Source organism: Hemicordylus capensis, chromosome 3 (assembly GCF_027244095.1).
Source record: "Hemicordylus capensis ecotype Gifberg chromosome 3, rHemCap1.1.pri, whole genome shotgun sequence".
Classification (NCBI taxonomy): domain Eukaryota; kingdom Metazoa; phylum Chordata; class Lepidosauria; order Squamata; family Cordylidae; genus Hemicordylus; species Hemicordylus capensis.
Window position 1 is genome coordinate 191,673,907 of NC_069659.1, and position 27,716 is coordinate 191,701,622.

At 44.8% G+C, this 27,716-nt stretch overlaps 2 protein-coding genes across 15 annotated transcripts in view; both read left to right on the top strand.

Annotated features, from left to right (window-relative positions):
* CFAP99 (cilia and flagella associated protein 99) overlaps positions 1–23,535 on the top strand; it is a 157,943-nt gene extending 134,408 nt beyond the window's left edge. The window contains exons 17-19 of one of the 5 annotated variants that reach the window (XM_053308826.1): positions 289–454; positions 2,163–2,236; positions 23,386–23,535. In XM_053308826.1, coding sequence (XP_053164801.1) covers positions 289–454; positions 2,163–2,236; positions 23,386–23,486 — 341 coding nt within the window. In that variant the 3' untranslated portion in view covers positions 23,487–23,535. Of the gene's footprint in view, positions 1–288; positions 455–2,162; positions 2,237–23,385 lie in introns of those variants that run through there. The other 4 variants (XM_053308837.1, XM_053308827.1, XM_053308832.1 and 1 more) reach the window with 4 other exon arrangements.
* Positions 23,510–27,716, top strand: part of LOC128350452 (WASH complex subunit 2A-like) — a 155,546-nt gene continuing 151,339 nt past the window's right edge. For 3 of the 10 annotated variants that reach the window (XM_053308804.1, XM_053308808.1, XM_053308810.1), the window contains exons 1-2: positions 23,519–23,881; positions 25,870–26,034. In XM_053308804.1, coding sequence (XP_053164779.1) covers positions 23,534–23,881; positions 25,870–26,034 — 513 coding nt within the window. In that variant the 5' untranslated portion in view covers positions 23,519–23,533. Of the gene's footprint in view, positions 23,882–25,869; positions 26,035–27,579; positions 27,599–27,716 lie in introns of those variants that run through there. The other 7 variants (XM_053308812.1, XM_053308817.1, XM_053308806.1 and 4 more) reach the window with 5 other exon arrangements.

Consider the following 27,716-nt stretch of genomic DNA (forward strand, 5'->3'; position numbering starts at 1 on the left):
TGACTGATTTTCCTAGCAGTGCAAGTGCCACTCAAAATCATTTCATGTGCTGCCTTTGGCACCTGTGCCAGAGGTTGCTGACATCTGCACTACGATACACTTGATGCAAACAGCAGCAAATTGAAGAAACTAACATAGACAAAGAAATTACACTTGTTATTAAATTATACCTTTTGAGGGGTGCGGGGTTGTTTCCTTAGGGTGTCCCAAGGTTTTTCCATAGGCATGTTTGCCCTTTTTAACCCTTTATTATTATTTTTATTTTATGGTGTATTTATCCAAACACAGCTTTGCACAAGCCAGCAACCCCACTTCAGTTATTCAACATGCAGCCTTTTACAGCCATAACAACTCTCTGCTGTGCACGTTCCTCACTTCTACACCTGGACATACCTCTGCAGTCCTCTTTCTTGTGGTACATAGTTTACTTCCTGTCATCTAGCAAAGCAGAAAGGTGGGTTTAAAGAATGTCTACCCAGTAAAAGCAGAAAAGGTGAATGTAGAACTCTGCTCAACAGAGTTCCTAACTGAGCTGACGGACTTGGTCTTGGGCTTGGTGTTGAAGTCCCCCAGGCTTGTGGTGCTGGGGGACCTCTATGTTCATTTCAGGACCAATTTGTCTGGAGTGGCTCAGGAGTTCATAGCAACTATGACAACTATGGGCCTATCCCAAGTGGTCTTGGGACCAACACACATTGCTGGTCGCACGCTTGATTTGGTATTTCACTCTGATCAGCTCAGGAATTCATAGCAGCTATGACAACTATGAGCCCATCCCAAGTGGTCTTGGACTGATGCACACTGCAGGTCACACGCTTGATTTGGTCTTTCACTTTGATCAGCGTGGTTTTCCATGGGTGGGGACTCCTGTGATTTCCCCATTGTCATGGACGGACTACCATCTGGTTAAGGTTGGACTCACAATCACTTCCCACTTTTGCAGGGGTGAGGGACCTATTAGAATGGTCCACCTGAGAAGGTTATTGGATCCTATAGGATTTCAAGAAGCCTTGGAGGGATTTAGTGTTGGCTCTGCTGGCAATCCTGATGATGCCCTGGTGGAGAACTGGAATAGCAAACTCACTGGGACAGTAGACATGAGAGCTCCTAAGTGTCCTCTCCAACCCACTTCAAAACTGGCCCCTGTTATATGGAAGAACTATTGGGGCTCCAGTTGTCTGCCTTGCTGCTTCAACTCCCATAGATCTTCCATATACCAAGGGACCAGTTTCAAAGTGGGTTGGAGAGGATGCTTAGGAGCTATCATGTCTACTGCCTTGGTGAGTTGGCTATTGCAATTCTCCACCAGGGCATCAACAGGATCACTGACAGAGCCAATACTAAATCCTTCCAAGGCTTCTTAAGATCCTATTAGATCCAACAACCTTCTCAGGTGGACCATTCTAATAGGTCCATCACCCCTGCAAAAGTGGGAAGTTATTGTGAGTCCAACACCACGCTGATCAAAGTGAAAGACCAAATCAAGCGTGTGACCTGCAGTGTGCATCAGTCCAAGACCACTTGGGATGGGCTCACAGTTGTCATAGCTGCTATGAATTCTTGAGCTGCCCCGGACAAATTGGTCCCAAAGTGAACATTGAAGTCCCTCACCTCCACAAATCTGGGTGACTCCAATGCCAACCCCACAACCAAGTCCATGAACTCAGTTAAGGACTCAGTTGGGCAGTAACAACAGAAGTCCCAATCTATCCCTGGTCCCCAAACTTGAGTACATGCTTTTGATATGGTCATATACTAAAACAGGGATCCTGGTATGGGGGATGTTATAGACCACAACCACTCCATCTCTTCACCCACATCCCCTCACCTGTTCCACTACAGAGTACCCTGAAGGGAGAAGCTGGGACTAGACTGGGCCACCAGCATCCCCCAGCCAAGTCTCTGTGATACACAGCAGGTCAGCCCTTTCATCCTTAATCAATCATGGATGATTTCTGGTTTATTGTAAACCGACTTGGCGTTTATGTATGTAGCTAGCAATGAGGCATGTAGGTCTCATTCTATCTCCCTGATGGATTTCCTAAATAAACTACTTTATTTAGAACTTTAACTCCATGTCTCCAGACAATATTAATTAGCAGTGCTCTCCTTACCTATGCACTTCTGCTGCCACTGAGGTAGATAAATCTCCCCTCCAACAGGGATATGGGCGCAGTGAACCCAGAGAAAGCACCCAAAGGCAAAGAAAGCCCAGCAAAGCAGACAAAGAGGCACAGTAAGTGGATTTTTCTCTCTTGATTGGAATGGTAGCAGAGAGAGAAAGGCAGGGAGCTTTTTCACCATGGAGACTTCAGCACAGAGGCTGCCAATGATCCCAAGGCAGAATATATTTAACTGGCCATTTAGGATGGAATCTTATCTGATGAGCATGGAGCTGGAATATTTTGCTGAAGACCTGAAGCAGTTGGAGAACAAGCAGAGCGGGATGCTAAAAACATAAAAGTCTACAGACTCAATGATGGTGCATGTGAGTGACCCATTCATTGTGCATTTGAGAAGACCAGGATAGCTAAAGAAGCTGAGGAGACTTTAAAATTTCTGTATGCTAGAAAGACAACTAATACTAGCGTTGATCTGATTGTCAGACTATGTAATATGAAGCTCAGAGAAGGACAGGATTTAACTGAGCATGTTATATATAATGCCATGTTATGGATTTGGGTTAGGGTTAGTGTTCGATTAGGGCTAGGGCTAGGCTTAGTGCGTGCCACTGCTGCAATCCCAAACCCTAACCCTAAACCAGTGGAGCGTGGGCTTGGGGGTTACAGCACTGCAGCATGGGCTTGGGGGTAGCAGCAGTGGAGCATGGGCTTGGAGGTTCCATCAGTGGAGTGTGGGTTTGGGACTTGCAGCGATTGAGTGTGGGCCGGGGGTCGCAGCCATGGGTTCGGGAGTTGCAGCATCAGAGAGTGGGCTTGGCAGTTGCAGCACTGGAGCATGGGCTTGGGGGTTTCATCAGTGAAGTATGGGAATGTGGGTTGCAGCACTGGAGCGTGGACTTGGGGGATGCAGCAGTGGTGTGTGGGGTCGGGAGCGTGGTTTCTCCAGTGGAGCGTGGGCTTGGGGGTTGCTGGAGTGGAGCATGGGGTTGGTGGTTCTAGCAGTGGAGCATGGGCTTGGGGCTTACAGCAGTAGAGGCTTTGGAATTGCATCAGTGGACAGTGTGGTCGGGAGCGTGGTCGCTGCAGTGGAGTGTGGACTTGGGGCTGCAGCAGTGAAGCATAAGCTTGGGAGTGGGTTGGACTGCTGCAACCCCCAAACCCATGCTCCACTGCTGCAACCCCCAAACCCACGCTCCACTGCTGCAACCCCCAAGCCCACGCTACACTGCTGCAATCCCAGAGCCCAGGCTCCATGGCTGGAACCCCAAAGCCTACGCTCCACATCTGCAACCACCAAGCCCAAACTCCACTGCTGTAACCACAAAGCCAATGCTCCACTGCTTCAATCTCAAAGCACACGCTCCACTGCTGCAACCCCTAAGCCACCAAGCAAATGCTCCACTGCTGCAATCCCAAAGCCCATGCTCCACTGCTGCAATCCCAAAGCCCATGCTCCACTGCTGCAAACCCCAAGCCCATGCACCATAGCAGGAACCAACAAGCCCACACTCCACTGCTGCAACCCCCAAGCCGACGTTCCACTGCTGCAACCCCCAAGCCCATGCTGCACTGCTTAAAACTCAAACCCACACTCCAGTGTTGCAAGCCCCATGCCCACGCTGCACTGCTGCAACCCCCAAGCCCATGCTCCACTGCTGAAACCCCAGCCCACGCTCCACTGCTGCAACCCCAAAGCCAACGATTCACTGAAACAACCATGTTCCTGACCCCACATTCCACTACTGAAACTCCCAAAGCCCACGTTCCACTGCTGAAACTCCCAAGCCCATATTCCATTGCTTCAGCCACCAAGCCCACACAGCACAGCTGCAACCCCCAAACCCACGTTCTACGGCAGCAACCACATTGCCCATCCCATGCTCCACTGTGGTTACCCCCAAGCCCACGCTCCACTCCTGCGGCCCCGAAGCCCACACTCCACTGTTGCAACCCCCAAGCTGCTGCTTCAACCCCCATGCCAATGCTCCACTGCTGCAACCACCCTCACGACCCCACGATCCACTGCTGCAATCCCCAAGCCCACGGTCCACCGCTGTAACCCACAAACCAATGTTCCACTGCTGTAATCCCAAAGCCCACATTCCACTGCTGCAAACTCCAAGCCCACACTCCACTACTGCAAGCCCCAAGCCCAAGCTCCACTGCTGTAATCCCTAAGACCACGCTCCACCGCTGCAACCCCCAAGCCCACACTCTCTTACTGCAAGCCCCCAAGCCCAATCTTCACTGCTGTAATCCAAAAACCCATGCTCCACTACTGCAACCCCCAAGCCTACGCTCCACTGCTGCAACCCCAGACCTCATTTTCTACTGCTGCACCCCGACCCCATGTTCCACTGTTGCAGCCTCCAAGCCTATGCTTCATTGCTGCAACAAACTACGGCTTACTGCAGCTTCACATGTGCCATACTCTCCCTCCTCCACCAAGTAAGCAGTTCTCATCCACAGACATTTTTTCCGACACAAGTCATCAACTACAATAGCAGAGCTTTGCAAAGAACCAGGTTTCCAAAGTAAAATCACACAGATGCAGCAGAACAACAAACCAGCTTAGGCAGGCAGGCAGGCATTTGAATGGCATTATATATACAGTACTAGTATTTTTAAGCCCGTTAAAATAACGGGCGCTAGTAGGGTTGTGTAGATATGTTTGTTTGATCTGTATTTCCGCTGCAGCAAGGGATGTGGTCTTTTCTCTGTGTCCCCCCCCTTTTGTTTTTAGTAATTCTTTCTAAGTGTTTATTTTCACGTTTTGTTTATTTTCCCGATATGTATCTCATTTACTGTCTACATACTTATCAGGAAAGGTCTTGAGAATACTTTGTGGGAGAATACTATTGTCCAAGTTTTTATCTTAGTTTCAATCTTCAATAACATCATATGTGAAGAGGGTTTAAAAAAAAAAAAAAAAAATTCGGTTCCCCCCCCCCCGGCGTTATTGAATTTCTGTATATACCACATTTTTTGTTAATATTCTTTCTAAGCTTGCTAATAGTTTGCCTTGGTCTGGGCCTTCTAGTACCTTGACCACACTGTCTGTAAAACTCCTGACTCTTGATAATGCCACATATAACTGTCTGTGGCTGAATACTGTCTCTGGCAAAGTAATTCCAACCTTTTCTAGGGTTTGATCCTGAGATTTATTTATTGTCATGGCAAAGGCTATTTTAATTGGTAATAGTTGCCTTCACAAGGTAAAGGGTACATCAGTGCAGGATGGTGCCAAATCAGTACGGGGGATGAAGACCATGTCTCTCTCTGCTGAATCTGTTATCACTTGAGCAATGATGAGGGGTTTTTTCAGGTTTTTAACAATGAGGCGGGTGCCATTGGATAATCCTTTTTTGGTGTTGAGATTTCTAAGGAGCATAATTATTGCTCGCAGTTTCTGGGTGAGATAATGCTTAGGCATTCCTGTTGGCGTTAGCTCATTGAGGAACTCGATTGGATAGTTTTTTGTATCCTCTTCACTGGAGTCATCAATTGTGTCTGCGCTGAGATATGTAACTTCTTCTCCTTCCAAAATGTGGAGTACCTGTTCATTTATGGTGTCAACATTGGAGTTCTTGGGGCAAAGGATAGATCTATTTGCTATTGTGGGCACATTGGCAACAGGAATGTTGTCTCCAAAAATGTCTTTGACGATATCCCCTGTGCATATAAATTTGGGTGGGCTCTCAATTATGTCTTCTGGAATACCATCAATGCGCGGTGTCTCCCCATTGCCAACGTTGAGTAGTCAGTCGCTGAATTCTGTGTCGATTGATGACATTGTTTCGAAGGTTGTGGATTTGGAATGTGGGCCAAAGGTTATTATACTTTATGCAGGCTTTTGCAATTTGTGTTTGTTCATCGTGTGGCACCACCAGAAGTTTTTTTTGGAAATTTTCTCCAAGCCAGGAAACTTTTCCTTCCAAGGGTTTGTTGTTATCCAGTATTTCTTTCATTAGTTTGTCGACTACTGAAAGCGCTAAAGTGGGGGCCATAGTAGACTCGTCCCAGATGTGGGTTTTTTTGCTTTTCTTTAATTTTCTGCATCTGTAGAATTGAGGCGCATATTTGATATGGAGTTCTCAAGTATAGGTACTGGTAATTTGAACTGGGAGTGGAATGTTCTGCCTCCCTTTAGTAGATTGGCTGCTATTTCTGTGGAGGCTACAGGGAGTGCAATTTGACCTTGTCCACGAACTGTGCTGAGTAGGGTTTTGTATAGGTAGGTTTTTCCACTGCCTCCTGGCCCATCCAAGAAGAAACAATGGTGGCAAAGGTTTTTTTTCTGGCTTGCTGTCAATATTTGCTCCATGGCTGGTTTTTTTTTGCTCTTTGTTGTGGCTTCTTGCCATTTCCTCAGCTGTTTGTTTTTCATAGGCCTGGTCATAGGCATTCGTTAGTAGTTCTGTATTTTGCATCGTGTATGGCAATCCAAAGTCTTTGCAATTTTTACCATGGAGTGTCAGGATGATGGTTAATTATTGAAGTGAAAGGTTATTCATCATTGTGGTGGATATGTGTGTGGACAGAATCCTCAAAGAGGTACTGTTTATATTTTTGAAAAAGTTCATTCATATTTTGTAGGGATGCGAATACGCAGATATATGCAAACAGCTCTCTGAGTTGTTTGGGCATGCTGTATTGGACAGCATCTTCCAGCTTGCTCTCCTACACTTCCTCATAGTTAATGAGTCCTCTCATTTTGGCATCCTCTTGGAAAGTGGGATAGACATTTATATTTACACTCCTGAGATCGTAAAAGGATTCTGCACCTGGTTTCAATGAAGCGCAGACTTCAACGTTAATGTGGCAGTTGTACCTCATGGCTAGATATGGATTATATGGTACAACCCAGCTGTTATCAATTGTTCAGCCATGTTCCCTTGTGCTTTGGCCAGTGTCTTGTCTTCTGTATTTGGGCTTGCCATTGCTATTGGCAATAGTTTGTTGCTGGTATTGTTTTGCGACCACCTTTGTGCATTTCTCATTTGACATACATGGTGAATTCCGATAGTGTGTTCTGCATGGTCCATGAATCATATGTGTTGTTATGATTGCATATAGTCGAGGAGTTTTCTGTATGTCTGGGATTTCTGCAGATACAATCTTGTCTAGCATTTTTTCGTTTTCTGGTTTACTGTCATCTTTAAGAATGAGTAGTATGTGTGCATGTGGTAAACCTCTCGTCTGGAAATCTATGTCATTCATAATGGCTTTGGGTGGCCAAAAATATGTTTTTTGCAGATGTCATCAATTAGTGCTTTCAGTTTTTTGTGAAAGACTGTAGCCACTAAATATGGTCATGCAGCAACAGTTTGGCCATGTTGCAGGTTATCCACAATTTCTTCCCACTTGGGGTTGTAAGTCATGGTAATAAAGAGATCAGGTTTTCCATATTTTCTCACATTCGCCATTGCGTCTTGATAGTTGTGCAGCATGTTTCTGGGGCTACCTGCAAATGAGGAAGGCAAAATATAGGTCTTTTCAGGAATCAGGCCTGCTCCATTGGCTTCATCATGTAAATGGTCCATTAATCCTGAGTATTTTTCTACTCGCCATTTTGGCTGATTTTGGTGGACATAATTGAGTCTGTTGGGCTCTGTTTTGACATATGTGTCTAGTATATATTGTTGTGTTAGGCGTCCATCATTTAAGAAGGCATTATAGTTGTCTCTGATGGAAAGGCAGTAGGCATAATATTGCATGTGGCTTACCCTCATTCTTGGTGCTTGTGACTGTTTTGTTAAGTCTAATAAGGCTTGTGGTTTGAGTTGTTAAGGTATGTCAATTCCCCAGCTTTGTGCCCCATAGGGGAATAGCAAGGGGTACACCATTGGCTCTAGATTGGGATCAAGGACACTAACTCTCTGTGTTCTTCTCTGGTATGGATCGCTTGCACTTGGTTTGCAGTGTATTAGAAGATGTCTTTCAAGTGGTGGTTCTTTGTCTTTTTTTAGAAAAATAAATGCAACCACATTATGTTTTGGTGCATGATACCACCTTGAGGCATTTTTGTGATCTTGCATTATTGTCATGGACACTTCCTTAATAACATTGTCTGTTCTGGCGGCATCCTCTCAATACTCTTTTTCAACCTGGTGCAACATTATGCAGGCTTCTGCAAATTGATTGTTCTCCGCCATAAGTGTGCTTAGTGTTTGCATAAGTTGAGGTTTTTTTGGTGTGTTGGCTGAATTTTGTGTTCTTCCCTTTCGTGCACTCTATTATTTCCTTTCCCCTCTCCCTTGTTCTTCTGTCTCTCCTTTTTCCCTCTTCTCGTTGTGTCACTTTCTTTTGTTCTTCCATCTCCCTTATGTAGTTCTTCCATACTTATAAGGTTAATTTTAAAAAAAATAATATTCTTTATTTGTTTTTGTTTTTTAACTCAACTTTTTTTCCCTCCCCTCTCAACTCTCATAGAATTTCTTCATCTTTTTCCCCATTTTTTTGTGTTTGTGTGTGTCTTTTCCCCCCCTGTCTGTTTCACTCTCTCTCTGTCTCTTTCTCTTTCTCTTTGTCTTTGTTTTCCTTTCCTTTTTTATTCTCCTCTCCCCTCTCCCTTGTCCTTGTGTCTATCCTTTCCCTCCCTTTTTGTTGTTGTTGTTGTTCTTCATTCTCCCTTTTTTGTTCTTAATCAATTCTGAGGCTAATTTTTGTTTAAATTTTATGGGTTTTTTTTGTTTTCTTGGTTCCCCCCCCTCCCCCTTATAGTATTTCTTTATACACCACATTTTTGGTGAATATTTGTTCTGAGCCTGCTATTAGTCTTCCTTGTTCTGGGCCTTCCAGTACCCTGACCACGATGTCTTTAAAACTTCTCACTCTGGATAACGCTACATATAATTGTCCATGGCTGAAAACTGGGTCAGGCAAATAGATTCCGACCTTTTCCAGGGTTTGTCCTTGTGATTTGTTTATTGTCATAGCGAAAGCCAATTTTACTGGATATTGTCGTCTTCTTAAGGTGAATGGCAAGTCAGTGCAAGATGGCGCTAAATCAGTTCTTGGAATGAAGACCATGTCTCCCTGTGCTGATCCTGTAATTACTTGTGCTATGATGATATTCTTTTCAAGGTTTTCCACAATGAGGCGGGTGCCATTGCATAATCCTTTTTGTGTGTTAAGGTTTCTGAGGAGCATTATTATTGCGCCTACTTTCAGGGTGAGTGTATGTTTTGGCATTCCTGTTGGTGTTTGGTCATTTAGGAATTCTGTTGGGTAGTTTTTGGAATCTTCTTCGCTGGTGTCATCTATTGAGTCTGAACTGAGATAAGTCATTTCTTGGCCTTCCAAAATGTTGAGCACCTGGTCATTGATGGTGTCAACATCATTGTTCTTTGGGCAAAGGATGGATCTGTTTGCTATTTTGGGGACGTCTTGTACGTGAATATTGTCTCCAAAAATTTCTCTAACGATATTTTATCTGCATATTATACTTTCTGGGATCTCAATGATGTCTGCTGGTAATCCCTCAATGCGCGGTGTCTCTCCATTGCCCACCTTGATTAGCCACTTGCTGAAATCTGGGTCATTGGATCTTATATTGTTTTTTAGTTTGAGGATTGTGAATGTGGGCCATAGAGTATTGAATTTTATGCAGGCCTCAACAATATGTGTTTGACTTCCGTGTGGCACCACTGGAAGTGTTTGTCGGAAATCTCCTCCCAGCAGAAATACTTTACCTCCCATGGGCTTGTTGTTCTCCATAATTTCTTTCATTAGTTTGTCTACTGTTGTTAGTGCTTGAGTGGGTGCCATTGTTGACTCATCCCAAATGATTATTCTTGCTTTTTTTAGGTTTTTAGCATCTTGAGAATTGAGGCGCATGTTAGACACGGAGTTTTCAAGCATGGGTACTGGCAATTTGAATTGGGAGTGATATGTTCTGCCTCCTTGTAGCAGGTTAGCTGCTATGCCTGTGGAGGCTACAGGGAGTGTGACTTCACTTTGGCCACGCAGTGTGCTGAGTATGGTTTTATATAAGTATGTTTTTCCACTGCCTCCTGGCCCGTCCAAGAAAAAGCAGCGGTGTTCTAGCTCATCATTTTGGCTTGCTGCTAAAATTTGTTCTATGGCTGCTTTTTGGTCATCATTTAAGGTTCTGGACATCTCTTCTGCTGTTTGTCTTTCACATGCTTGGTTGTATGTATCTGTAAGGTGCTCTGTATTCTGTATGGTGTATGTCAAGCCATAGTCTGTGCATTTCTTTCCATGGAGTGTTAAAATATTGGCAATTTCTTGGAGGGCGAGGTCACGGCATACTGTGCAATCTGTATTGTGCTGCAAATGTTTATGGACATAATCCTCAATGAGGTATTGTTCATATTTTTTAAATAGCTCCTGCATGTTTTGGAGGGATGCAAAGACACAGATATAGGCAAAGAGTTCTCTGATTTGTTTGGGCATGTTGTATTGTGCTGCATCTTCTAGTGTACTTTCCCACACTTGTTCATCATTTATGAGCCCTTTTGTTTTTGCTGCCTCTTGGAAAGTTGGGTATTCAATTCCATCTACGGTTCTGAGGTTTTCGTAGGATGTTGGTCCTGGTACATGTAACAGTAGGAGGCGTAGGCAGTAGCGCTCTGGGTCTGATGGCAAATTTACAGAATACATTCTGCCAATCACTTTGTCTGCACCACGCTGTCGTATTTTCCACGTGCTGTTTGTGTTGTCAAAGACATAATATAATGGGATGTCTGCGTATAATATGTTTCTTGCTTTCTCGTCTTGTTGATTTAGTTTGAACCATGCTGTCAATTGTGTTTCACGATTTGTTGCTCTGTCGGTTGCTTTACCAATGTCTTCGGGGTTGAATATTACTGATTGTTCGTTTGGGAGATGAACTGCTAGCCTGTGTACTGTATGGGATTGGTAATACATCTCAAATCCATTTAGACGCCATGCTGCTTCTGGCGCGCTGACATATCTTGAATCCGTGTAGGTTTTGATTTCATCATGGTTCAAAGTGTCTTGTTCTTGGATCACCACTTTTGCACAATCGTGCCCCTTGTAAACATATTTGAAAAGGTATTTTACACTCTTAACTGAAGCACAGACTTCGACATTGATCTGGCAGTTATACCTTAGTGCTAGGAATGGATTATACGGTACAACCCACCTGTTATCTATTGGTGGGTTTTTTTGCATATTGCTTTTGCCAGTGTTTCTTCTTCTGTATTTGGGGTAGCCGTTTCTGTTTGCAATAGTCTGTTCTTGGTATTCTTTTGGGAATTCTTTGGTGCATTTTTCATTTGACATACATGGTGAAAGTTTATTTTGAATTCCACATGGTCCATGGATCATATGTTTTGTTATGATTGCATGTAGTTGTGGTGTTTTTTCAATGTCTGGGATTTCTGCAGATACTATGCTGTCTATGGACGCTTCGGTTTTTGGTTTATAATTTTCTGTTAGGATCAGCAAAATGTGTGCATGCGGCAAACATCTTTTTTGGAACTCTATGACATACACAATGGCTGTGGGTGGGCCTAATATATGTTTCTTGCAGATGTCATCAATTAGTGATCTTAGTTTTAGGTGGAAGACTCTTGCCACTAAATCTGGTCTTGCTGCAGCAGTTTGGCCATGTTCCAGGTTTTTCTCAATTTCTTCCCACTTGGGGTTGCATGTCATTGTGATGAAGAGATCTGGTTTTCCGTGCTTTCTGACAATTGCCATTGCGTCCTGATAGTTTTGCAGCATGTTTCTGGGGCTACCTGAAAATGAGGATGGCAATATAAATGTCTTTCCGGGAATGAAATGGATGGATAGACGGTAGCCATAGTACTGCATCTGACTGACTCAAATTCTTGGTTCACGTGGCTGCTTTGTTAGATTTTTTAAGGCTTGTGGTCTTTGTTGTAAAGATATGTTTATTCCCCAGCTTTGTTCTCCATAGGGGAATAGCAATGGGTACACCATTGGCTCTAGATTGGGATCTAGGACACTAATTCTTTGTGTTGTTTTTTGGTTTGGCTCGGCTGCACTTGGTTTGCAGTGTATAAGTAGATCTCTCTCCAGTGGGGGTTCTCCGTCGTTATTTTGAAAAATGAATGCTACTTCATTATGCCTTGGTGCATTATATCTTCTTGGGTCAGTTTCACGATCTTGGACTATTGTCATGGTCACTTCTTGAATAGCATCGCCTCTCTCATGGGCTTCTTCTAGACACTCTCTCTCTACCTGGTGTAGCATTTTGCAGGCCTCTGCAAATGGATTGATTTCTGCCATAAGTGTACTTAGTGATTGCATTAGTTGAGGTTTTATGTTTGTGTTGGATTTATTTTGCAATCTTTTTTCTGTTGCTTCATTGGGATCTAAAATGTATAATTGTGCAAATTGTCTGTCTTGGCCTTCCTGTGGGTGCAGTGTGCCTGCTCTGTGGCAAATTGAGCCGTGTGTCCGGAAGCAGTATGGTCCATGGCCAGGTGGTGGAACAATGTTTGCTCCCATGGAGGCAAATGCAAGGGCACTATTTATAGATCGGACATTTTCCTTGAAGTTTCTGCTGTCTTCATGGTGACCTGTCATAAGGTGTTGGATGTATGGATTTGTTTGTATGGGGGGTAGATCTACTTTTCCTTTTGAACAGCATTGTGTAAATTTTTGATCTTTGGGTCTTTCTCCTGCAAAATGTTTTGCTTTACAGAATGCACAACTTTGATCTAGATTGCCACATTTGTGTGGCTGGACACAGTCCTCGTTGATTTCCGCATTGTCATTTTGGATGGATGTTACATGTATTGCTGCCTGGTATTTCTGACTTTGGGCCCTTTTTCTATGGGCTATTTCTTGCAGATGCATTCTTGGTTTTTCTGTAGCCTGAATTTTTCTTCGTTTTCTCTCCTTTTCAGCATGCTGACTTCGTTGTGTCTGCTGTGTTTCTGGAGTCTGCTGAGCTCTTTTTTGTACGCATCTTTTTGTGTCTTTTTGTTGTTCGTTTGTTCTCTGTTCAAATGTTCTGCAGGTTCGTCTTTCTTTTTCTTTTGCTGCCTTTTTCTTGTCGGGTTGTTCCTGTTGGCTTGTTGGCTGTTCCTCTTTCTGTTGTTCCTCAGAAGTCTGCTTTCCTCTTTTTCGTCTAAGTCTTTGTGTGCTTTTGTGCTGTTCCATTTCCTTCTGTTCTACGGTTCTTTTGGCGCGTCTTTGTTTCTCTCTTTCTGCTTTCCTTTTGTTCATTATTTGCTTGTATGCAATTTTTTCACTCTCTATATGTTGCTTCTCCATGGGTTGCTGGTTCTCACTTATGGGTTGTTGTTTTTTTCCCCTTGGGTAAGGGAGGCCATGTTTGTGGGTTTTTATTGGTTTGTTGTGTCTTTTTCCTTTGTAATTGTGTCCAGTTGTTTTGTCCTCGGTAATGAGTTGTACACTCTTTGTTTTTTTGTGGTTTTTTTAGGTATGTGCTTCTTTTCAGGGTTTTCTATGTCTCTTGCTTGCTGAGGCAGGCTCTGGCTACCCTGTTTTTCCCTGAGCAGTGGGATGAGGATTTATGCCAAAGTGGTTTAGGGTGGAGTAATTTGTAATCTGCGCTTTGCTGCGTTATAGTATGGCCTGTATGGCGAAGTCAGTGGTTCTGGTGTAATTGTAATTTTCCCACTCTCTGGGTAGTTCTCAAGTCAAATATTTGTGTATGTCTTTTTTATTCCTTTCCCCCCCTCTCTGTTTGCAGCTGCTGAAATATTGGAGTGTTATGCCCCTTCTGCTTTCCTCCTCAGTTTAGGGAACTTTCTCACTGTCTTATGTATTGTGGGTATAATCCCAAAAGCAGTGATGAGAAGTATTTTCTATTAAAATATGTTGTGCAGTGAGTTCACTTTGTACTGAGTTTTGAATCTACTCCCTAGAACAGCAGTGAGAAGTGGTTTCTAAATCTTTGTTTTATAAATTTCTCCTTTTTCTTTTCTGCACCCCAGCATATATATATATTTATGAGTTTTTATTTTTCCTTTTTTTGATGGATGGTGACAGATACACACTGTTCCTGTTTCATTAAAGAGTAATGGCAGGAGACACACAGTGTTAGTTTGTCAATTTCTCTTGCTGCAGCTGCTGGTCTAAACTTAAAGCAGCGTGGTTTTTCTTTTCTTTTTGTAATTTTCAAGCACTATTGCGTCCTTTTCGGCCAAAGCGCCAGTACAGGAAGAAGCTTTAAGGAGTGAGGCGCTCTGCATGGGAGCTCCTCTCTCCTTCTCTACGTTTTTAATGCAAGTGATTCAAGGACGTGGCAGGAGATCTGTTTAGGGTAAGGAGGTTCCGGCAGATGGGAGGGCGGGCGTTTGGCGGCGATAGCCGTGGGGGCATGTTCAAGGGCCATTTTGGCCCTAAAATGTCTTGTTTTGGGTTTTGTTATAAAACGGAAACTTGGAGGGAGGGCGGCCGGTTGGCGGCGACAGCCGTGGGGCATTTTCAAGGGCTGTTTTAGCCCTTTTAACGTGGAGGTCGGGGTTTTTTGTGGTTTTGGGGGGGTTATTTGGATGGTATTGAAAAGATGGCCGCCCGTGCCTGGGCAGCCGTGTCTTTTTGGGCCGATCTGGGCATGCGCTCACGGTCTAGGCTTTTATTATATAGGATATACACATACATTGTAACTAAATAGGGAGCAGTAACGGAACAGAGAGACACAATATAACTATAGCCACACAATAGCTAGATTCTCCCACACAGGACCCCTGTTTCAACTTCCTCTATACTAAACCACAACACGGAACTTTTTAAATTCAATTGCAACCCTCAACCTTTCTCCAACTTTCCTCCCCACTCACTCAGGACACTGGTGGCTGCTGGCTGCTGGCACATGGCACAGTCAGGCATTGAGGCTATTCACACGATGAGATGAAATCAGGCTAGCCTCCACTAGCCTGATTTCGTCCCATTGTGTAAACCACTCGGCTGCAAGCTTGTGGTTCCTGAGTGGGTAACCCGCTCAAGTAGCCCGCTGCTTAAACTGGGTTTGCGGAGCAAGCACTCTGCAAACTCAGTTTTTGGGATCATGAGTAGCCACACCGCAGCTACTCATGAGGAGACCTCTGACCTGGAGGCTTAAAAGCAGCCTCCTGGCTCAGGGGTCTCTCCAGTATGCAGTGCACTCTTCCCAGCCCTCCTGTCACAGAGCTGGCAGTCGTGTGTGCGGCTTAGCCTGCTCTCCCTGCAAACCCATACAAAGTATCTCACAGATTCTCTCAAGGGGGTGGGAAAAAAATCTTCTGGAACAAAAAAGCAAGCAATACAGCAGCAGATTAATCCATTCCCATATGGCATGCAGTAGCCATAGCAGGCTTGCTTGCTGGGCTCAGGCTGGCAGCAAGGCAGGCATGGCATCATGGAAACTTGACTTTAGACATGCAATGCAAAATTAGTTCTTTCTCTCTTTCTCTTGAATGAGGCAGCCAGAAAGGCAGAAGCAAGTGAGTAACTTGTGGATGAATTGAACCAAACTCCTGCCTCCCACCCTCAAAGCAATCAGCCCAGACAGAGTGGAAACAGGGCATTGTTTGTTAGAGATGGCAATGGTTAATCAGAATTTCTTAGCACATAATTGCATCATAACAGAACACATTCCAAAGAAATGAGCTTTCTCAGAGATGCTGTGCCTGCTTTTTGCATATCTTATCTTCTGCTAATCTCTTCTTGTCAGACACACACTGCCTCGCTAGTTGCTGCAGTCAGGAGACCAAAGGTCCAAAGAACAAAAAAACCAAAACTTCAGCTCAAAAATAGGGTCATTTCTATTTGTATACAAACAATTTTGTTTTTAATTATTTCATTTCGATTTGTATACAAAACATCCAAAAATGCCATTTTCTGACACAAAACGTTTTGTTGCCGAATCGAAATACACAAACTTAATGGAATGAGAAGCTGGACCAGGTGTTATTAAAAGAGGGGTTTATGCAAGGAAAGGCTGACCCCTGCCTATATTCAAGATTCTAAAACTGACTGATGGACTTACATTTTGACTTATGTTGATGATTTGATCATTTGCTATGAAAAGCAACAAGACAGTCATGAGATTGTGGAACACCTGAACAAAGAAGTGGAAGTGGAAGAACTAGGAAGCATTTCCTATTAGTTGGGCATTTAAACAGAAAGAGAAGAGGCTGGAAGTCACCTTCTTAATACCTTCAGTATTTATATACTGCTTTTCAACAAATGTTTCCAAAGCGGTTTACATAGAGAAACAACAAATAAATAAATAAGATGGATCTCTGTCCCTAAAGGGCTCACAATCTAAAAAGAAACATAAGACAGACATAAGCAACAGTCACTGGAGGTACTGTGCTGGGGGTGGATAGGGCCAGTTTTTCTTTAAAAAGAAACAGAAGATAAAAGATCTCCTAGAATGCCTGAAACTGACAGAAGCCAATGAGGTCAGTACATCAATGGAGACAAACTTCTTGAAGCAAGATCAGGACAGTGAGCCATTGCTAGACAGTCTATATAGAAGAGCAATTGGGAAACCTCTGTACAAAGCAACAGTCACAAGGCCAGACATAGTTGCAGCAGTGGGTGGGTGGATTCTAAGCAGAAGAGTGAGTGCCCCAACCAAGAATGACTGGACAGCAGTCAAAAGGCTGGGAAGGGTATAGAAGACTTCAGACTCATGATACCAGCAAGCAGCAACCTCAGAGTAGTGGGACACATGGATGCAGATTGGGCCAAAGACAGAACTGATCACAAGTCCACAAGCAGACAGGTGTTTTTCTGTAGAGATGGAGCCATCAGTTGGAAGCAGTCAATTGTTGCGCTTTCATCCAAAGAACTGGAGTACATATCAGCTGGGCAAGCATGTCAAGAAGCCACATGGCTACATATGTTATTGCTAGACTTTGGAATTGATGAGCCAAAGCCAACTGAGATGTTTGCGGACAATCAAGGGTGGATCCAACTCTCTCTGATGGAGAGGTCCATGTCTTGAACAAAGCACATAGACACAAGGCACCTTAAGTACTGCCCAGCTCAAGACATGATAGCAGATGGGCTGACCAAACCGCTACCAAGAGACCACCATCAAGAGCTGTATCTCCAACACCCCTTCTCATCGTCTTGTGCCCTGATCCACAACTACCATATTCTCAAAGAATTTGGAACTGGTTTCTTGGTAGTGGCTTGGACAGCCCATCTGTTATCATGTCTTGAGTTGGGCAGTACTTCAGCTTAAGAGTCAATGCGACTCTTAGCACCAGCAACTCTATTGACCACCAGGGGCATGAGGGATAGAGATAGCTAGTCAGGGCATTCCCTCCCTGACCATGCTTTCTCTTCTCTGATTCCCCTATGTTAGACTGATAGTCTTAGGTTTCATTCTCTCACCTGGAGAGAGAAATGGAGAGGAGAGCTGGTCTTGTGGTAGCAAGCATGACTTGTCCCCTTAGCTAAGTAGGGTCTGCCCTGGTTGCATATGAATGTGAGACTTGATGTGTGAGCACTGTAAGATATTCCCCTCAGGGGATGGAGCTGCTCTGGGAAGAGCATCTAGGTTCCAAGTTCCCTCTCTGGCTTCTCCAAGATAGGGCTGAGAGAGATTCCTGCTTGCAACTTTGGAGAAGCTGCTGCCAGTCTATGTAGACAATATTGAGCTAGATGGACCTATGGTCTGACTCAGTATATGGCAGCTTCCTATGTTCCTAAACTTCCTTCTTCTCCCTTCCCCACTTCCTGTATGTAGCTAGCAGCCAGACATGAAGGCTTCTCTATCTCCCTGATGGATTTCCTAAATAAATAACTTTATTTAAAACTTTAACTTCATGTCATCAGAACATAAGAATAGCTCTGCTGGATCGGGCCCAAGGCTCATCCAGTCCAGCATCTTCTTTCATACAGTGGCCCACCAGGTGCCACTGGATGTCTCCTCTTCTTATCTGTTCAGTCATGTCCAACTCTCAGTCACTCTATGGATCAATGCACTCCATGCCATCCTATCTCGTACAGCTTCCTTTAATTCCACCACGGTCATTCCGGTTTCATTTTTAATAATATCCAGCCACCGAGTACAAGGCCATCCCCATCTCCTTCTTCCACTGATCATTCCCAACATAATTGTCTTTCTGAGTGAATCAGCTTGCATTACATGACCAAAATACGCCAGTCTTTGTTTAGTAATCTTGGCTTCTAGCAATGTTATTGGTTTAACTCTATCTAAAACTTCCTTATTCGTGATTCTCACTGTCCATGGAATACGCAGCAGTGGCCTCCAACACCACATCTCAAAAGCATCCATCCTTTTCCTATCTGCCTTCTTCAAAGATGCAGATGTCTCAAGACAATATTAATTAGCAGTGCACTCCTTACCTATGCACTTCTGCTGCAGCTGGGGTAGATAAAGAAACCCCCCTCCAAGTTATCTAACAGTTCCAACCACTGCATAACATCCGCAGAGTTTCTGCTGCAGTTATACATTTGGCAGCCCAAAGGTCCAAAGGTGATGAACAAAGCAATAGAGAAGGGCAAGGGGCGGGGGGAGGTGAAACACAATCAAACCACCCAAAACAGATGCTTTCCCAGGCAAGTAAACGGGCGAATATGTGACAGTACTCAATCAACCAATCAATCAATCAATAAGGTGAATACAAAAATGTTACAAAGTACCTAGCCTACCGGAAGTGATGTGTGTACCACAGGAAAGAGGAGTGTAGAGGTGTGCCCAGGTGAGGAGGTGTGGCCATAGATGGAGTCTGCACCCTCCCACTTCAGTCCCCAAGCCACAGCTTGTGCTTAATCTTTCCATACTCACTCCCGCAATATTCTACAATATCATTTTCAAGACAGTTTAAAAGTAATAATTTTAAAAAATGCTTATTTCATGCATCATCTCATGAAGGGCTAATTGTCATGAAAAAGGCTGGGAAGGGCCATTCGCTGTCTGAACACCCCTCAGCCATGAGTCAACTTGCTAAAAATGCCTTTCTGGAAAACTCCAATGAGGATGCAGCAGGGAAGAAATGTGTGGGCAGAGCCAGGCTGGAAGGGAGTGGGGCAGCACTTTCCTTCAAGGCCCCTTCAGAGTAGTTCCATAGAGAACAAGTTGTTCTAGTAAGAACTAGGGATGTGCAAGAACCGGTCCACAGGCCATGTTGGAGGCCTGTTCACATATTGCCCAGTCTGGTGGTCCAATGCTGGGAGGGCGGGTGTGTGTGTTTGTACTTACCCCTCCCGCCGCTTTCCCCCTCCGGTGCTCCATTTTAAAGTAAAATCTTCAGGGCGGCAGCAGTCCTCCCTGCCCCCCTGCCCCCTTGTTGCCTGCAAAACGCGGAAGTAACATCTGCGCATGCGTGTGCTGTGCAGCGTGTTTGACGTAAATTGACGTTACTTCCGCGTTTTTCAGGCAACAAGGGGGCGGGGGGCAGGGAGGAATGCTGCCGACCCGAATATTTTACTTTAAAATGGAGCGCCAGAGGGGGAAAAATGGCGGGAGGGGTAAGTACACCCCCCCGTCCTTAAAGCAACCCCCCCCAGCATCAGACCGTGTCTCTGCAGTCCCTGCACATCCATAGTAAGAACTAATCGGGCTACTTATCTAATCTAAGATAATGTTAAGCTAATCAGCTTAACATCCATTCCAGGCAAATTGATGGAAAGCATCCTCAAGGACAAAATTGTAAAGCACATAGAAGAACAGGCCCTGCTGGGAGTGAACCAGCATGGCTTTCGCAAAAGTGAATCTTGCCTCACCAACTTTTTGGAGTTCTTTGAGAGTGTCAACAAGTGTGTGGATCAAGGTGATCCCGTTGACATAGTATGCCTGGACCTCCAAAAAGCTTTTGACAAAGTTCCTCATCAAAGACTCCTGAGGAAACTTAGCAGTCATGGGATAAGGGGACAAGTACATGTGTGGATTGCTAACTGGTTGAAAGACAGGAAACAGAGGGTAGGTTTAAATGGAGAGTTTTCGCAATGGAGGGAAGTAAGAAGTGGGGTCCCCCAGGGATCTGTACTGGGACCAGTGCTTTTTAATTTATTCATAAATGATCTAGAAGCAGGGGTAAGCAGCGAGGTGGCCATATTTGCAGATGATACCAAACTCTTTCGGGTAGTGAAATCCATAACTGATTGTGAGGAGCTCCAAAAGTATCTCTCCAAACTGGGTGAGTAGGCGACAAAGTGGCAAATGCGGTTCAATGTTGGCAAGTGTAAAGTGATGCACATTGGGATGAAGAACCCCAACTTCAAGTATATGCTGATGGGATCTGAGGTGTCGGTGACTGACCAGGAGAGGGATCTTGTGGTCGTGGTGGACAGCTCATTGAAAGTGTTCTCAATGTGCAGCAGCTGTGAAAAAGGCCAATTCCATGCTAGGGATCATTAGGAAGGGGATTGAAAATAAAACTGCTAATATTATAATGCCCTTATACAAAACGATGGTGCGATTACAATTCTGGTCACCACATCTGAAAAAGGACACTGTAGAACAGGAAAAGGTGCAGAAGAGGGCAACCAAGATGATCAAGGGCCTAGAGCACCTTTCTTATGATGCTAGGCTACAACATCTGGGGCTTTTTAGATTAGAAAAAAGACAACCACGGGGAGACATGATAGAGGTCTATAAAATCATGCATGGTGTGGAGAAAGTGGAGAGAGAGAGAAATTCTTCTTCCTCTCCCATAACACTAGAACCAGGGGTCATCCCATGATTGCCAGGAAATCTAGGACCAACAAACGGAAGTTCTTTTTCACACAACACATAATCAACTTGTGGAATTCTCTGCCACAAGATGTGGTGACAGCCTACAACCTGAATGGCTTTAAGAGGGATTTGGATAACTTCATGGAGGAGAGGTCTATTGATGGCTACTAGTAGGAGGGCTGTAGGCCACCTCCAGGCTCGTGGGTGGGGTGCCTCTGGGTACCAGTTGCAGGGGAATAACAGTAGGAGAAAGGGCATGCTCTCAACTCCTGCCTGTGGCTTCCAACGGCATCTGGTGGGCCACTGTGCAAAACAGGATGCTGGACTAAATGGGCCTTGGGCCTGATCCAGCAGGGCTGTTCTTATGTTCTTATGTACTTTACTTTCACTGTCTACATCTGGACTAAATTGGGTGCAAATCCAGGTCCACAAGTTAGATCTCTTGTGCCTCAATTGTTCATGTGTCCATCATCATGGATGGGGGTGGATGTCATAATTACAAAATGCACCATTAAGGTGTCCCTGTGTGTCACTCATTGCAGCTGTTCCAAATCTGGTTCAAATCAGTTAGTCAGTCCTCAAGTTAGTGCACTTGTTCCTCAAAAGTTTATGCATCCACTATATTGCATTGGGATGGGTGACATCATCACGAACTACATCACTGGGGCATCCCTATGTGTCCATTCAGCTGTAGCAAATTTTGGTTGAAATTGGTTAGACTGTTCATAAGTTAGTGCACTTGCGCCTCCAAAGTTTACGGGTCCACCATCTTGATTTGGGGTGGATGACATCATCACAATCTTTGCCATTGAGGTGTCCCTATTTGGTTCAGATCCGTTAAGTGGTTAACAAGTTGTCTCAAAGGTTTATGGTCCTGCCATCTTGAATCAGGGTGGATGACATCATCACAAGCTGTGCCATTGAGGTGTCTCTATGTGTCACTCACTGCAACTGTGCCCAATTTGGTTCAAATCGGTTAGACTACAAATTAGTCTGCTTGCACCTCAGATGTTCATGCAGCTGCCATCTTGATTTGGAGTGGATGACATCATCACACACCACTAGGACATCCCTCTGTGTCCCTATAGATGTAGCAAATTTGGTTCAAATTGGTTAGGTGGCTCACAAGTTAGCTCACTTGCACCTCAAGTTTATGCATCCGCCATCTTGGATTGGGGTGGATGACATCATCACAAACTACGCTATTAAGGTGTCCCTATGTGTCCTTACAACTGTACCCAATTTGGTTCATATTGGTCCAGGCATTGCAAAGTTGATACGGGGCCGGGGGGATGGGACACACGGACACATGGACACACACAACAGAATGCCAGGTGATCTCATAAGCCTTCTGGAAAGTAGGCTGATACAAGGGGTGGTGGTGAAAGTAATTAGCAATTCCCATATTCAGACAAAGGAACTTCAGTTTGTGGGGTGGGCGGTCTATGTTTGAAGTACATGTAGCTTCCATATATTTAAAAATGATTCTGTCTGGAGACGAGACTACTTTGTTACTTTTGATGCCTCTCAGAGAAAAGGATGGAGTAATCCAGGACTTTATTGTAGTTTGTGATTGGACAGCAGTGTATGTCCCCTTGCCCCCTGTGTAGAAGCAAAGACAGGAGTTCCTGCTCTTTCCAGTTTGTTTAATTTTATATGAAAAATGTATTTTGAGTTTTAAAACATTTAAAAATCCTGCTGCAAATGCAAATATAGTTCATAGTTTTCATCCTTATTATTGCAGTTTGGGAGGATGACGCTGAGATAGTGGCTCATTTTGCCCTATATTAGAGTAAGCCACTACTATTATCCTACATTGCAGGGGTGAGGGGAGAAATAGTGGATAACCCTGTGCTGTCCACTGTTAATACTGCAGGTTGGAAGTGAGGTTGATAGAGTAATTTACAACAACCTTGTAATGTAGTCCAATGTAGTTATTGTTCCCATGTTATGATGTGAAGTGGTGGGGGATTATGGTAGCCCTGTAATATAGCCCAGTGTTATTATTCCCATATATAAGCTGTGTGTTTGTGTGACTGAGAGCAGTGGTGCTTTCCTTGGGGCCAAGGTCCAGAGCCTCCTCACACTCCCGGAGGGCCCCCAAATCCTCCTTAGGCTGTCCCAGGTGGCATGGTTGCTGTTGCCCTGTATGGTGCTGGGCAGCCAAGTGTGATTATGACCTGTCTCAGGTGCTTTAGAGAGAAAGGGGGAGTGGGGAAAGAAAAATGTGGGGTGGGAATATGTTAAGTTGCATGTTGAAATGTTTCTGCTAATGCATATTTGCATAAATATACCCCACGTTTTAAAAATACTGTGTTTGTCACAGTGTGTGTGTGTGTGTAGGGGGATGAGGCTTAACTTGCAGCAGGAGATGGGCTTCCATGGGGGTGGGGTGGAGGGTCCAAAGGCCTTTAGGTCCAGGCTCCAAAATTATCTAAGTGCACCTCTGACTGCGAGTAGCTTTTGACAACCGTACAGTGTAGTCCAGTGTTAGAAACACCGTAGTTATACACCGCAGCTGGCCACCCTCTTTGTACACGGTTAGGGTGGTTAAAAATAAGTGCTAAAAAAATTGCAGTGGAAATGTCCCCGCTCTTTCTCCACATCTGGTCAGTGGTTATTTTGTATTCCCAGGGCATAAAAAGAAAATCTTCCACTCCAAAGGCACCATGGGCGAAGCAATATGGACTTTCACTTTTATTCCATCCCCTTCTATAACTCCCATTCATCTCTAAAGCCAGCTCAAGAGGGACACGTTACCCCGCTCTCGAGGTAAAAAGAAATGGAGATCTCAACGTCAGCCGGAAACCACCATGGTCCGGGTGGTGACTCTAGGCTTTCTAACTCTACTGCAATCCTTTGGGCACAGCCAGGGTCACGCGATTCGACGGAAAGAAGTCAGCTGACTCCGGGTTTGAGAGGCGCTCCGTCGGAGAGAGGCCTCTCTGGCTGCCGCGGCTGTCACCGAGTCCTCTGGCTCTCCTCTTTCCAGATGTCTTCCGCTTCGTTGCCGTCGGAAGCGGCGGCTCCGTCGGACGCGGAGGCGACGGGGCAGCTGTGGGAACGAGCCTGGTCCCTGGAGGAAGTTCGCGCGGGAAGCCAGAGCTGGTCATTGGCCGCTGACGCCGGGGTGAGAGAAGCGGCGGTGGGTTTGGGGTGGCTTCTTCCTGCTCTGTCTCAGTTGTCCCCGGAGCGTCAGTTCAGCCACGACTCCGACTGGGGTTTGTTGCTTGTATCACTGAAAGCGCAGCCCTGCAATGTTGTGAAGCAGTGCTACTGGAAAAAGTGCTCCTGAGCTTGTGCAAAGAGCAATTACAGTACTTGCCCATGACAAGCAATTATATCTCATCCCCCTGCCCCGCTCCTGAGGATGTATATCACTCCCAATAAAATCATGCAATTATAATGCTAAAAACAATATAACAAAATACAGCAGAATAGCAGCAGCAGACTCTAGCGTAATATAACAACAGCTTTAAAGCTGTGAAACCAGTAACCATGATCGGTTGAAGGCCTTTCTCAAAAGGAAAAGTGGTGCCTAACATTCACAAGTGAAGGCATGTCATATCTGTAATGGGGAAGTTGTTTCAAAACAACTGGTAGCCACTCACTTTGGGTGGTGTCTAGAAGAGGACCTCATAAGATGATTTTAAAGTTCAGAGGAGATGGTGCTTTATATACCCGTGTCCCAGCCTGGTTAATTTTCAGATTTTGAAAGGTTAATGCAAGCTCTCTGATTTAGGCCTGGAAATGAAGTCGTAACCATTGTAGTTTGTAATACTGGCAAGTTATGCTCAAACTGATGCATTCTCTGTTAGTCTTGCAGGTATATTCTGAACAAGTTGAACTTTCCAGTCCCATGTAGAGAGTGCTCAGTAGGGAAACCCAGATGTTACCAGAGCAAGGATTGCTGTGGCAAGTCTAGGAACAGCTGTGGTTGCCACACCAGCCTAAGCTGGTGAGATGAACTTTTGGACCGCTGATGGGCATTCAGAGTAAGATCCAGATCCAAAAAATACCCCAAGTTATGTGCCACCAGCGAACTCTAAGAGCTGTTTGATAATGAAACAAATCTGCATTGCACAGTGGTGAGCTTTAGTTTGCTAGAACTTTTCAAATGCAGGCTGGATAGCCATATGTCAAAGATGTAGCAGATTCTTGCACTGAGCAGGGAGTTGGACTGGAAGATTTCTAAGGTCCTTTCCAATTCTGTGTTTCTAAGGGGGAGTAAACCCTGTGTGTGTGTTTGCGTATATGCATGTGTGTGTGTGTACATACAGTGTATATATTTTAGAACTAAAACAAGGGAAGAAAGAAGAGAGACTGGAGCACAGCTTTCCTAAAACAGGAAGGATGCATTGTACAGAGCAGTTTCTTTCTTTATGCTTTAGATCTGACAAGCCAACCCCGCACAGAGCATCTGTGCGGTCTTTGGGGCTGGCGGTTACCTCTTCCCCCGTACCTTCAGCCCCAGTCACCACTTCCAGGCCCAGCCACCTCTCCTCCCCACCACCACTTTCTATCCCCACCTCCTGAACCTTGCCTCCACGGCTGGGCTGGGCCCACCGCTGCCTCTGGCCTCTGCGACCAGGCCTGCCGCGGCAACCAATCCTCCTGGGTGTGCCTCAGGCAGTCAGGCCCGTCCGCCGCCCAGCCAGTCAGCTGGGCACTGGGACGCACATTCCAAGGCATACCCAGGAGAATTAATATAACAAGCCGACCCCCGCACAGAGCATCTGCGCGTTTTTTGGGGCCGGCTACCTCTCTCCTCCCCGCCCCAGTCTCTGGCCGGGCCGCTGGCTGGGCCTCCGGGCTGGAGAGCATGGTACGTTGCTTTATTGCTCTTATTTTTGTCCTCCAAGAACCTACCCCGCCAGTTCCCATTCACTCAATATTTCGTTATCTGCAGTTTCATTATTTGTAATTGTAGCTTAGAATGGAACTCCTGCAGATAACGAGAGCCACCTGTACACAAGTTGTAAAATTAAACAGTTCTGGTTATTAGCATTTCCTGGTAGGGGTTTCTTGATTTTGAATACTCCATGTTTAATTGATTGAATGAATAGGGTGATGCAGGACTGCATTTCTGAGTAAGTATATATTCTTCCTTTTTTGTAGCTTTTGTGTTTTCTACAAGAGTTCTCCCAGCAGACAATCTCCAGGACACATGAAATCAAGAAACAATTGGACAGACTGATCCATGAAACAAAAAGTACAGATTGCCGCCTGCACAATGTCTTCAATGGCTTCCTCATGCTGTCGAATACTCAGTTCATCGAAAATGTGAGTGCTGTGATCAGAGCCTAGGCTATGAGCAGAGGTACATTGATGTCGGAGATCCCTGCTCTAATGTGAGAGGGGGACATGACAGAAACTGCACTTAATGAGTGCTGTTTCTGGTTTGGATAGGTCTGATTTGCACCTTACAGTTAAGTAGGCATGTAACTGGCTCTTGTCTGCTTCTGGTGTCCATAATGTTGGAGTAGGTTCTTACTCTTTGAGGCTGTATAAGAACTCAGATATGACTATACAAAATGAGGAATGGTTGGTTACTTTCCCAGAATTTCCTTACAGCCTATATTTATTTTATTTATTTAGGAATTTATATTCTGTTTTTCAGTGTAATTACTCCCAGGATGGCTATATACCTTTTCGCTATATAAAAGGTAGTTCCCAGTTTTCCATCCTCCTCCCAATATTCTATCATATGTTACCAAGAAGGAGAAGTGGTCCGTAGTCCAGGAGAAGGCTTCATTCTTAATAGTTGGGTTCATCTACAACTGTTTTATCCATTTGCATTGAATCTGAGCACAGCTAGGATGTAAAGAGTATGTGTATACATTTTTCAGGGTTTGGGGGTCATAGTCTAACGAATTGGGAGCAGGCACAGGTTTGGAAAAGCAGGTCGAGTCTCACTTCTTGCTCCACCTATGGCAGTGTCCTCAATGACAGATCGATAATCAGGAGAATGGATGAATAAATAACTCTCTGCTCCTACCTCCTTGCTATCCTAGACAAGCCCCAGCCCTGAAAAGCTTGTAATCCAACTTTAGACTGGAGGGGGCACAATAAAAGAGGGAGAGGCAAGGTAAATATAGGATGACTGTAAGCAAATGGGGGTATATGTATGTAGGCTTCATTTCAGAACTGTGGGGTTCAGCCTTGAACATCATTTTAGAAAGCAGGAGACCTTCATGCAGCTCGTCGGAGTGAAAGTTGTGGGATAGGGGCATTTTTGGATGGTAGTACAAACAATCCATAGTCTGTGAGAGACTGTGGATTGTTTTAAGAGTAAGGATAAATAGCGTGTGCTGGGTTCATTGCAGTAAAATCTAAAACTTAGCAAGCACTCATTAATGAGAGCCAGCGTGGTGTAGTAGTTAGAGTGCTGGACAAGTCCAGGGAGACCTGAGTTCAAATCCCCATTCAGCCATGAACCTAGCTGGGTGACTCTGGGCCAGTCACTTCTCTCTCAGCCTAACCTACTTCACAGGGTTGTTGTGAGAAGAAACTCAAGTATGTAGTACACCGCTTTGGGCTCCTTGGAGGAAGAGCGGGATATAAAATGTAATAATAATAATGGTTTCATATTATCTTGGAGGGAGATACCAAGCAGAAGGCCACAGAGCTCTGTCCTGGGCCCTGAGCTGTTCAACATTTTCATAAATGACTTGGAGAAAAAGCAGAGGGATGCTCATCAAATTTGCAGATGACATGGAATTGGGAGGAATAGTGAACACCTTAGAAGACAGAATCAAGATTCATTCCAATCTGGCCAGGCTTGAATATTGAGCCCAAAACAAGAAGATGAAGTTCAGTGGGGACAAATGTAAAGTCCTGCATTTGGGTAAGAAAAATCAAATGCATAAGTACAGGATGAGAAGTACAGCAGTACATGTGATGGGGCCTAGGTGAGGGGTTCTTACACTTGTAGATACTGTTGACTCCTTAAAATCATGAGCCAC